At 53.5% G+C, this 12,445-nt stretch overlaps 1 protein-coding gene across 1 annotated transcript in view; it reads right to left on the reverse strand.

Annotated features, from left to right (window-relative positions):
• OLFM1 (olfactomedin 1) overlaps positions 1-12,445 on the reverse strand; it is a 35,681-nt gene that overhangs the window by 16,432 nt on the left and 6,804 nt on the right. The window contains exons 3-4 of the mRNA XM_010372760.2: positions 10,805-10,960; positions 7,756-7,975 (exon numbers count right to left, since the gene is read on the reverse strand). Of these exons, the coding sequence (XP_010371062.1) occupies positions 7,756-7,975; positions 10,805-10,960 (376 nt within the window). The remainder of the gene's footprint in view (positions 1-7,755; positions 7,976-10,804; positions 10,961-12,445) is intronic.

The raw sequence follows: 12,445 nt of genomic DNA on the forward strand, positions 1-12,445 counted from the left end.
ACGGGGCAGCAACACCACCAGCGGCCCCGGAACTGACCAGCACAAAGGCCACAGCTGCCTTCCCGCAGAATGAGCCTGCGCGCTTCTCCCACAGGCGTGAGCCAGTTGCTTCTGCCTGTGGGAGGAGCCCAGGCTGAAGCGCTGGGATTTTGAGCACCAGGGTGGATGGGATCCTGGATGTGACCTCAGCAGCCCTCCGTCTCACAGAGGATCATGGAGGTGAGGAGGGACACACCCGGGGCACCCAGTGATTCGGGTTGAGGCTGGAGCCCCCCACACCCCTGAGGGCTCAGGGCGGCTTCCACACCCACTGCACAGGAACACAATTCCTCCTGCCCGGAGGCCGGCGTGTCTGCACAGCCACGCAGCTCTTCCAGAACGCACGAGCCTCTCTCTGAAGGACCAAATGCTCCTGATTCTAGCAGGGACCCTGGATAGGAAGTGGCTGGCTTCCCTGCAGAGGGTAGAGGAAGGGCCCCTCCGCCGCAAGCCCCCGCACCCTGCCCTGACCCTCCCGGCCAAGCCCGCCTGTGACCTCCTAGGTCTGCGTGGCACCCTTGGTGGGCTTGCACGAGTACATGAGTTCAGAGGCCATCCATGTGTGGGGGAAGACTGCGGGCGAGTGCGTCTGGACCTCGGCTCAGCCAGGATAATCCTGTAGGCAAGCAGGGTGGGGCAGGCTCCAGACTGGTACTCAGGAGGGCACAGCCCGGCCACTCCCATGCTCAGCGCAGGTCTTGGGGTGCCTCCCACTCTCTCTCAACTGGACGTGGTGAGTGTGCCTGTTATTGGCATCACACAAGACCAGAAAGAGGAACGCTCCCGGCCCCGCCGGCGTGGAGGTGTCTCCGAAACTGTGGGTTGGCGGGAGAGCGTGCATCCAGGCAACAGGGGCTTTCAGAGGGACAAGGAGCCCACCGCCCGCAGAAAAAGACTGGGTTTGTCCCCAAATTACCATCGAGTAGGGCTGCACTGCTCCGAGGCCCTGGCAACCTGGCTCCTGGCCTGTCGCCTCTGCCCCGATTGGAAGAAGAAATGTCACAGCCCTTCCTTCCCCTCCTTCTCCATGCTTATTCCCCTGTTCCCACTTTCAGGAGGCATTATGTGCTTTCCTAAGTAAATATTGTCCCTTCATGGCTGGAGGCTTTCCGGCAGTGGGGCCGGGTGAGAGGCTGCCAGGGTCTGCTCGGCCGTAGTCCACATGGGCTCCAGGCCAGGGCCATGCCTCCCATCTGTGGGAGGAGAAGCAGCAGAAGAAAGGGATGGAGAGGAGATGGCCACAGCTGACCGGCGTCTATGGGGACAAGAAGTAAGAAGATGTGGGGGGTCTGAGAAGTCTCACTAGAGGCTCCTCTTCCAGGAGAGCCCGGTCCAGCTTTTCACCCCAGTGCAACTCGTGGGCGGAGAAGGGGAGCTCAGGGTGGCTTCACTAAGGCCCTGGAGGAGCGTGAGGCAGGAGATGGGAGGCAGGAGCCATGGCTGGGCTCATCCCTCACCCTCCGGCTGCTGAGGGGCCCTGGGCTTCGGGGGAGACAGCAGCTCCCTCTGCACTGGGTGGGTGCTGGGAGAAGCCCTTCACAGCCCCTCTCCAGCCTTCCCTGCCATCCAGAGGCCGGTGTCCCCTAAGACAGCGCTGTGGCCCTGGGAGCGTCCCGTGAGGGCTCTCCACGCCGTGGTTCCGTTAGTGGTCCGGAAGGAGAAGCCTAGAAGAGCGGCAGCCCCATGCTGGGTTTTCCATCCAGCAGCGCACGTGGGCTCTGGCCACTTCAGCCTCCTCAGTCAACACGCCAGGCCTTCCGTGACACTGGCCCACACTAACGCCCAGAACCACACCTGCAGTAGGCTCATCCCGGTCGCATGACCTCCCAGAAGGAGACCAGGTGTCTGCCCTCCACCTTGCAGGCAGCCAGCAGAGGCCAGAGGCAGCAAGTCAGTGCCGGGCTCCGTTCCACTGCCTGGCCCGAGCCCCTCCCTGCTGGTTCACGCAGCTTTGTTCCAGCTGTCCCTCCACCTGGCGTGCCAGCCCCAGCCCTGCCTTCCCACCCACCTTCACTGGCTTGCCCCAAACGGACACCTCTGCCCTAAAGACGTGCCCCTCCTTCACTCTGCCTGGCCTGCCTGTCCTCACTGGAGCTGGAGCCAGCTTCCCACTGTACATCTCCTGGGACTGCCAAGGAATGGCTGGGTCTTGCCACCCCAGGGAAGAAACTTCCTGCACTCGCCCTGTTTCCTCCAAAACGCAGCCTGGGGATTTGTATGGAATGAATGAATGAATGAATGAATGAATGGCTCATTGCTCAGAAAAGCCTCCTAAGTTGAAGACTTCACTCTCCATCTCAGTGGAGGAGACAGTGGGGAGGGAGGGTGACCCTCTTCCCTGGAGGATGCTCTGTAACCCCCTCTTCTCCTTATCTATAGATAGGGTAATAACAACAGCGCCCCCTCGGAAGGCTGCTGTGAGAATTAGGGCAGGGACCACCAGAGAGCTTTTGGGACAGCACCTGCCACAGAGTCAGAGCTCCACAGATGTCAGGAGGCATCACTGGGGATTCAGACTGAGGACGTGCGGAGAAGGTGAGCCCAGGTCAATGTGGTCTTCACCCCTCCCACTTCATCCCGCAAACCCTGAACCTGGCAGGTCTGCCCTCCAGAAAATGGCTCTGCCCCAGGCCCACCCTGCCTGGGTCAAGGGCTCCCTCCTCCCTCCTGCATGGGCCCCACTGGCTCAGAGCTGAGCATCACCCTCTCCAGCACTCTCTTTTAAATGCAAAAGTGACCCCTTGAAATGAGCCTTAAAATCCTGGCTTAGTGAGGGCGGAGAAGGGTGAGGCTGGCTCTGCAGCCTGCTCTTCCAACTGCTGGCTGCAGGCACAGCCCCCAGGGCCCTCGGGGCTGGAGGCCACCTGCCCTCCTTGAGTCAGGGAGTTATTTTTGGTTCTCCATCCAGACCGCTTCTGCCAAGACCTCAGGAACTGACAGGATCTAAAAAAGCCCATGGCAGAGCCTCAGCAGAATCTTGGCACATCCAGTTCAGGAAAGCGTCCCTCTCCAGTCACGAGCACTCAGGATGCACGCACAAGGAGGGAAGAGGAGGGGAGAGGCAGGAGAGGGCTGGCTGGGCTTCCTGCACTGCTGGAGGCTCAGGAAATGGCCCAAACGGGCTCTGTCTCCTAGGAAGGCCTAGGCTGGGAGGGCCAGCATGCTCAGCTGGAGGGGCAGGCCTCCCGAGGGCCCCAGACGGGCTCAGAAGGCAGGGTGCTGTGCAAGGCCAGGAGCCTGGACAAGCCGATGCCCCTGCGGATGAGACAATCTGCCTCTTGCTATTCCCAGGAGGAGACCACTTCTGAGCAGCAGCCTGGATGATCTCATAGAACAGGCCTGGGGAGATGCCCGCCGAGGACCTCAGGCCAGAGACAGAGGGGTCTCTGGGCAACCCTGGAGACAGGCCAGGAGGGCCGAGTGCCCTGAAGCAGGCAGACAGGGTTCCTGGCCTGCCGCCTGTCCTCTGAGTCTATCCTCCTTGGTCCCAGCTTTTATCCCCCGCAATCCAGGAAGACTTAAGCTGGAAGAAGTCTGCAGAGCTGGGAACTTGGACGAACCAATGTCCAAGATACAGATGAAAGAAGCTGAGAACCATGCAGCATCCCCGCCAGGCCTCGAGATCAGACCCAGGGCCTGGGCTGGGCTGGCCACTGAGAAAAGGGTCACGGCAGACCCTCCTCCTCGCACGGCATGGAAGGGTGGGCCTCCAGGAGACTCTCACCGCCTGTCATCTGGAGAACTTCCTGGGAGGAGCCCCGGCCGCCTGAGGCCCCACTCAGTCAGTGCTTCTGAGCGGCTTTTTAGATTTCGGTTTATTTCCTCCCCCGTCATTCTAGTGGGTTTTCTTTCAGAATCCACTGGCAAGGGCTTAACTCTCTATCCTTGAATGCACCATGTGTGCCGGTGACAGTGGCTCACTGTCTAGCTCCACTCAGGGCCGGGGGCAGGAGGAGACAGACGCTCTCTCTGCCTGGCTGACCCTTTCTCACATCTCGGGGTCAGGGAACAAGAGGGAGTCTTCAGATTCCTCTCCCCCAGGACAGAGTGTAGAACATGGTGCCAGAGCCAAGCCCCAGGCCCTGACAGCCCAGGCTGGGATGGGGGCCTGCAACTGGACTTGCATCAACCTAGATACCCAGGCAGGCCCAGCTCCCAGCGGCTGGCAGGGGACTCTGAAGCTGGAGCCAGTGGTCTTTGTTAAGATGCGCTCCCGTGAAACAAAAAGACCCGATTGACCCTGAAGCCCGGGCTCTGTCTGTGCTTATGTGTGTCTGGGGGGTTCCTCCTCACCCTTTGGGGAAGAAAAAAAAGAAACGAAGGAAGCCTTTAGCACCAGAGTGCCAGGATGGTATATCTGGGAGGAGCCCTTCCAATCAGCCGGCCCCTCATTTATAGAGAGGACCACGGAGGCCTGAAGCCGACAGGTACATGACACATCCCGGGAGCTCCATGGGTAGAGTGGCGTCATGCACTGACCCTCTCTTCTGGCTTCGCTTAGCTTCGCTGCTGGGGCATCTGACTCTGCAGGCTCCCCTGGAGAGAGGGCCCCAAGCCCAGCTTAGGGGACGAGGCCAGGGGTACGTGGCAGCACTGCCTCTCCCCTTGCCTGGCAACAAGACTTGCTCCAGGGGAACCGACAAACTGCCTCCCTTCCAGAGGATGCCTGAGAGGAAAGATTCAGATTCAAGTTTCTGGCTGGGCCATTAGGAAAATTATATAATGCCATCAAAAGAGGGATCTTCAGAATTGGAAACTGAAAGCTGATGGAGCCCTGGTCCTTGTTTTCTCTGTTTCTGAGTACGTTCTGGGGTCAGGAATTGTCAGCAACAGTGACTTGAAGATGGTAGCAGCAAGGAGAGAACTATCAGGAAGACTTTGGGAGAGCCTCTCCAGGCTTAATGCAGGAAGGGAACCCGGTAAGCTAGACCATGGAACCTGCAGTCACTAGACCATGGAACCTGCAGTCAGACTTCACACCAGCAGGTGCAGCAGGCACACCAAGAAACTGCGGGGTCTGGGACGGGGGAGGAAACTGCCCCCTACTGGATGCCACATCTCGCAGAAGCCCTGCCCACCCAGGATGGTCTGCAGCATGTGCTGGCTCCACCTTGTAGAAGGCGGGTCTCCTCAGCAACCTCCCAGCAAGGAAACAGGCTGCCAGGGTGGTCCTGAGGTAAGTGCCCATTTGCAAGGCTAAAATGAAGCTAAATTAAGCAGCTGCAGGATATTAATTTGGCACTTAAGTTACTGAGCTTGAACGAAAGCCTGGGAAGAGGGAGGAGGAAGATCAGCAGCTGCTAAATCTTTCTATCTGTGTGTCTATCAATCATGTGTCAATCAATCAATCATTTATCTATCTAACTACCTATCCAGTCATCAGTCAGCTATCATCACCTCTCTATCCATCGACCTACCTGCCTACCAGCACCTCCTCTGCTAGGCACAGTGCTGAGCTCAGGATCTGAAGGACTTCCATGAATTATCATTCTGTGAATTACCCCGGAGCTCAGGGACTCCCTGCACCATTTTACAGATGAGGAGGCAGCTGAAACTCGAGAGGGTAAATGCCTTGGGGGAGTCGCACAGCTATCGAGTGGCGCTTACTACCTTACAGAGCTGCCTCCTCTACAGGGGGAGCTCAGTTTGCTCTGTGTCAAGATTAGTCAGGTGCTGGCTACAGGCAGATGCCAGGGCCCCACCTGCAGAAGCTCTGATTCAGCAGCTCTGCCTACGTGTCGCAGCCCTTCCAAAGAAAGAACTAAACGCAGAGGTGAAACCAGGCAGCTGCACTCCAAAGGTGGGAAAAAGAGGGCCTCTGGAGGCCTATGAACCCTCTGTCTTTACTCCCAAATCAATGGTGTTAGCAGCCCAAGGACAGCCATGTGATCTCTTTCACAAGACCCAGGATTTGAAGCTACAAGGTAAACTCACCCAGCTACTAAAAATAGGCCAAGCACAGATGGGAAGGCCAGCTCATCCGGGAGGGGTGGTGCCCCCTGGGAAAGGCCCTTGGCTTCTCACTATTTGCAACTTTTTACTCCAAATCCCTACTTTGCTCCCTTGATTCCTTGATTTGAAAATGTGGAGGTTTTTTCTGGGTTTCTCCGTGATGTGCGCTGTCTATTCCAGGGAGGAAAAGACACTGCTCATGGGGAAATACATAACGACAACAAAAAGACCCTGCCACTGGATACTTCGGAGGCCAAGGGAGACCCCATCCGTGGGAGTGTTTGGAGGTCCCAGAGAAAGGGGCAATGGTGAGGTCACTCAAGGTCACGATGGGGAGAACGCCAAAGATAGTACCCAATGGAAACAGTCATACAGCCTCATGATCGTTCATACAGCCCTGTCACCATCAACATTCACACAACTCCTAGAAAGTCAAACTGGGAAGCCATGGTAGAGACCATCTGGCCCAGACGCCCCTCCTGGGACTGTCTGAGGTCACCCAGCCACTGTCACACCAGGGCTGGGCACCCTGGAGCACGGAGCTGAAAGAATGCAGTTAGCAGCCCCCATGGGACACAGCCAGCGTGCACTCATCAAAATGGATTAGTTCTCCAACCCCCAGCATTTCTTACTGTCTCTGTTTCGGGACTGGGGAACTTGAGCTGTGTGTGTTCACTGAGGACACCTAGAACAGCGTTTAAAAATCACCGAAAGTGGGAACCTGGGAAAACAAGGGTTTGGCTGACTCTTCTCTTTCCCCTTGAATATTCTCTCTCTTCACCTGACTAACAACACCGGACGTTTTTCTTTAAAGTGTTTTTTTTGGATGTTTTAGGTTTATAATAAGGCGCTTGGAGTGTGTGTGTGTGGAAGGGAGAGTAGAAATATAAAAGGTAACCAAGTTAAAACATCAGAGAAAGCCTGAGATCAACTTCCTAAGGCAAAATCACCCTAAAATTACCCTACGTTACCCTAAAAAGTAGATAGTATGAAAACAACAACCTTTGTGTTATAAAAAAAAAAAAAAAAAAAAAACAGCTTGGTGAGGACAGATGGTTAATATTTCTTAAGAAAAACTAGAAGTGGAATTGGGATTTGAAATGTGCTATTTAAAAGCAGACGCAGACACTAACGTGTTAAGATTTCTCCTAGTGATTAACTGGAAAGTTGGTAAGGTGAACGGGTAATCAATCAGAAATAAGAATCCAAATAGGTCACCCCATACTGGGGGCTTTTCTCAGGAAACAGACCGAGGAAGGGGCTCATTTGCTCAGAGGCTCCTCCCCTTCCAGGCTGTGAGCAGGGGCTCCCTCCCGTGCTGTGAATGGCAGCTCTACTGTGATGTGATTGAATTTTGCTCCCTTTTTTATTCAAACTATGCATGACTCAATATTTCAGGAGCTCCACCAGCCCCCGTTCTCAATCCAGAGGAATCTGAGATGTATATTTCCAGCTCTATGAAACTGGTGTCTTCAATGCACACACATACAGTCCGCACACGCACACACAATCCGCCAGATGGTATGCTATTTTTTTCCAGATGTGTGACTCAGCGGGGTCTGTGGCCTCTGCACAAGACCCAGCTCTGAACAATGCCCTAGGATGGGTGTGGCCTATGCTCCTCCTTTGCTGTCTCTCAGGGTAGCCCTGCCCAGGAGCCCTAATCCAGCCATCACCTCGCGAACCTCAGCACCACTCCCTAAGCCTGTGCGTGTGCCGGAGGTGGGCAGTGCAGCGCCACGTCCCGCAGGGTACTGGGCCTACCTAGTTTTTGCATGCATGCACGGAGCCTTTCTTCAAGATTGGACACTCTGCTCTGAAGTTCATCGTAGTCATAGGCGCCAATTTCCTCTTGCAGCTCGTTAAGGACTGACGTCAGATTCTGGACCTCCTCTTTAAACTGCAATACCAATTTGGCATCGGCCTTGTACTCTTCCAACACAGGTATCAAAGGCCTAAGTTCATCCATTTTCGCTTTTATCGCCTGTAAGGTTAAAATAAGCTAGTTCAGTGCGATGCATGCAAGAACTCTCACACCCTGCCTTGGCCTGGCTTCTCTCTAGGTGAGGGACAGTGTGTATATTCCCGCTTTATTTACAGGCTGATTTATTCTGGTCCAAATGAGTTAGAAGAGCATATTAAACAGTCCTCAGAACACCAACATATTTGGGAAAGGTCTTTATTGTCAGTTTAGAATGCAACATCTTAAGGTTACATGCTTTGAGTCACATACACGAAGTTTCTTTTTTTCTTTCTTTTTCAAAAAGTGCATTGACAAGGGTTCAAACTATTCATGAAATGCAGCTACAGTCGCATGCAAAGGAGGATCCTGGTTGTATTCAAGGTTCCTTAGTGAAATGGTGCTAAGTATTGGAAAATAATAGTAAAAATGCATGGTGCAAAAAGCTCTCTGGCTCTCTTTCATGGTTACATGGGAGTGGACTGCTTCTTCAGTCACTGCAGCATTGAAAAAACTCTTTTAAGTTAGCCCTGCAAGTAAGAAAATGAAATACCGTTGAAGAACTAGCTCACTAGCCTGCCTGAAACAGACAGCCATCAGGAAACACATATTTGCATGGTCATTTAGAAAAATCCCGCCATAATGCTCGAGTTAGTCAAAACAAACTGCTTGAAGAGTTATTGAGATCCCCTCATCACAATTTCTGCCGGAATTTCTTTTAATGCAGTTTAGCACGGTCAAGGCAAGCGCTTGCTTTTCTTCCCCCAAAGCCACAGCACCCCAAAATTGGAAACTTGGAGAGATGCCTGTGTCAACCACGTTTGCCAAGATGAGCTACCTCCCAGTTGCTGAAGACACCCCCATCGTTAGAGGAGTCTGCCGGCCGCAGAGAAGGGAGTGCTGGCTCAGAGACAGAAAGGCTTTTTGGTCAGACAGGTCAACATCTACTCTTTCCAGAGTAATTCATGATGACCAGCCAGATGCAAGGACAAAATGTCCACCTGCCTCTGCTGAGCGCAATCAGCTCGTTTCACCTCAACAGGATTGGGCCTGCTATTGTTTTATTTATAATATAGATTTATAACTTCATTAGCTTGCCATTTCATCTATTTCATGTATGGTTTTAAAAAGAGGATTAGTTCTTGCCTCATGCAGGGAGCACATCAAAGAAAAACATTGGCACAAAAAGGACGGGAAGACACAGACAGAGCACATCAGCAGTTTCCAGTCGGGAGAGGGTGTGTCACTGGACCTGTTCATTTACATCTGGGCTGGATTGCTAATTAAGATGCATGTATACCTTAATTAAGGTGGCATATAATGTTTCAGTCGAATTATACTGAGATGGAGTCAACTGGGGGCACAGCTCTACCTGGCTGCACATATGTATCTATGATTTTAGGGCAAACACACACCAGTTTTAACATCCAGAGTTACCCGGAGAAGCAGAACGCTTCCCATGAGATGGAAAGGAGGCTGGCGTCTCCCTCCTTTCCCTGCGCGTCTATGGCATGCCTTGTCGTGGCTAGATTAGGTCAGATGTGAAAAGCTGCCCTGAGAGATTCCTGCTCCAGAATGGTTCTCATCAATTCAGCTAATCCTTGGCTAATGTGATTTACCTGCAGCAGCTACAGGATGACAAGGGCCAGTAACGATGTCCCTTCCCAGCTGATATTCGACTTGGCTTGGGCAGCACAGGACTCAGACCCCTGGCTTCCAAACCACACTGACGGGGGCTTGGGGGCGAGTGTGTGCTGCGGCCGCCACTCAGGCCACCCCTGCCAAGATGGCTTCTGCCAAACCAGGGCCAGTGGTGGCCTCCCTAGTGCCAAGGGCAACAGTCCTTTCGAGGCACAGAGCAACCTTTGCTGTGCTTCTCCCCGCCCCAAATGACCATTTCTGTAGGGAAAGGGAAAGCACGAAGGGAAAGCACACCGGGCCTCAGAGGAGGAGAAGGAGGAGAGGGAGGAGGAGGAGGGGGAGAAGGAGGGGGAGGAGGGGGAGGGGGAGGGGGAGGAGGAAGAGGGGGAGGGGGAGGAGGGAGAAGGAAAGAAGGAGGGAGGAAGGAGGAAGAGGAAAAGAGGGGAGGAGGAAGGAGAGGGTGAGGGGGATGAGAAGGAGAAAGGGGAGGAAGAAAAGGAGAGGGGGAGGGGGAGGAATGAGGAGGAGGGGGAGGAGGGCAGAGGAGGGGGAGGAGAAGGAGAAGGGAGAGGAGGAGGAAGGGAAGGGGGAGGAAGAGAAAGGAGGAGGGGAGGGGGATGAGGAGAAAAGGGAGGAAGAGAAGGAGAGAGAGGAGGGGGAGGTAGAGGGGCAACGGGGAAGAGAGGGGGAGGAGGAGAAGGAAGAGAAGGAGGAAGAGGGGGAGGAGAAGGAAGGGGAAGAAGAGGAGGAGGAGAGGGAGGAGGAGAGGGAGGAGGGAGGAAGGGGGAAGAGAAAGGGAGAAAAGAGGGGAGAGGGGAAGAAGGAGAAGGAGGATGAGGGAGGGAGAGGAAGGAGGAAGAGAAGGGGAGAGGAAGGAGGGGAAGAGGAGGGAGGGGAAGGAGGAGGAGGAGAGGAGGGTAGAGAGAGGGGGAGGAGGAAGAAGAAGAAGGGAAGAGGAGGGAGGGGAAGGAGGAGGAGGAGGAGGGGGGGAGGAGAGGGGAAGGAGGAAGAAGAGGAGGAGGAGCGAGGGGGAGGAGAGGAGGGAGGGGAAGGAGGAACAAGAGGAGGAGGAGTAAGGAGGAGGAGGAGGTAGAGGAGGAGAGGAGGGAGGGGAAGAAGGAGGAGGAGGAAGAAGGGGGGAGAGGAGGGAGGGGAAGGAGGAAGAAGAGGAGGAGGAGGATAAGGCACAGAGATGGGGAGGAACATACATACCTTAAACTGCCTGGCCAGGTGTTGCTTATGACTCTCCTCCACCTGTTTGAACTTGGACTCCAGTCCTTTCATTTGGTTCTCCATCTTCTCCACGTACTGCAAGTCTCTCTGGGTCCGCCTGTCCAAGACCTCTATGGATTGAGACATGTTCTGCACCTGTCAAAAGGGCAACAAGTTCAGCAAAAGAGCCACCGTAGGTGCCGGGCAATCTTCCCTGCCTGCTCCTACTGACACTGCCCTTTCCCACACAGCCAGCACACTGGGAACCAGAAGTGGCCCATGCATTATTTACAAGGTAATCACCAGCATCGGACTGATAGCTCCCCAAACACAGCAAATAGGTTGGGTAAACATTTCCTCTGCCAACGTGTTCTTATCATCAGGGATGCAAATCAGGGGTGTGGGAGACTCAAGTTCCTTTATTGGTTGTAGCTCCAGGCACAGACTGGGTGATTTCTCTTGATCTCTCTCTCTCTCTCTCTCTCTTTTTTTTTTTTTTTTCAGTGGTGGTGGGTGGGGATTGTTCCTAGTCTTTATGTTGCAGGTCAAAATCAGTAAGGCAAGCATAAATACCAGCAGAGAGAAATGGCACTCTTAGGCTGCCCCGCCCCCAGGTAGAAATTCTTCCTCCTAAATCTCATTGAGTACCTTGCCGATAAGGTTGATTACTTAAGTGCAGAGTGAAGGAACAAGGGAGCTGCTCTCCCTGACTCTGCATCAAGCTTTTTTCCCTATCTCCTGTGCCATCCATCACACCCCACAGTATCATAGGTAGATGACTGCTCTGCAAACATGTACATTCCGAGCATAGAGTCAGGAATCAATCACCCAGCAAATGAAGAATCGCTGTTTTACATCTTTACAGGCAGATCTGAATTGAGTCTAGCCTCAAGATGAAACTTTAATATTCAACAGGATTCCAGGGAGCTTAAAAGAAAAACAGTTTTAGTGCAGCCACCTGCCAGTGCATTTTATTTGCAGGAAACTGGCGTGTGCTTCTGTGCCAATGCATCTGGGGCTGCAGGGAGGCGGGAGGAAGCTGAGGATTGCCGCAGTGGCGTTTGGGTCATTTTCTCAGAATCGAATCCAATTACTAGGGAGGAAGTTACCTCCGTGACAGCAAATCTTCACTTCTGACTTTTGTGCTGAATTTGAAAATACTCTCCCTTCTAGGAACAAATCCATTTGGGGATGAGGCTTAGCTTTGCCTGGTCAGTGTGAAAAGAGAACAGTGTGGTTTCCACTTCTTACTATACATCCTCCACCCCGCCAAATAAAGTAAAGTAAAATACGCGAGAACAAGCCTAGCCTCCTCAGTAGAAGGAAAACCAGTATGGCCAATCTCAGCACCCCAAAATGCAAGGAATTTCATATCTTGTTATTAGAAAGTCACACACACAAACTCATCTTGAAATTTTAAGTTTGTAAAGCACACGATGGGGTGGCTTTAGCTCCCTGTCACCCCTTCTCTTCCCTGGGAAATGGAAGCATACTTCTTACACCGCCCTGCCTGATTCCCTTGCTTCTCTTCCTCTGTCACTTTGAATAACTATAGCACCTTTTTCAAGAAAAGATGTAAAGTTTGGTTTTATTCATCCTTCAAGGCCCAACCCAAACGCCACCTCCTCCAGGGAGGCTTCC

Source organism: Rhinopithecus roxellana, chromosome 16, assembly GCF_007565055.1.
Source record: "Rhinopithecus roxellana isolate Shanxi Qingling chromosome 16, ASM756505v1, whole genome shotgun sequence".
In the NCBI taxonomy this organism is placed as follows: Eukaryota; Metazoa; Chordata; class Mammalia; order Primates; family Cercopithecidae; genus Rhinopithecus; species Rhinopithecus roxellana.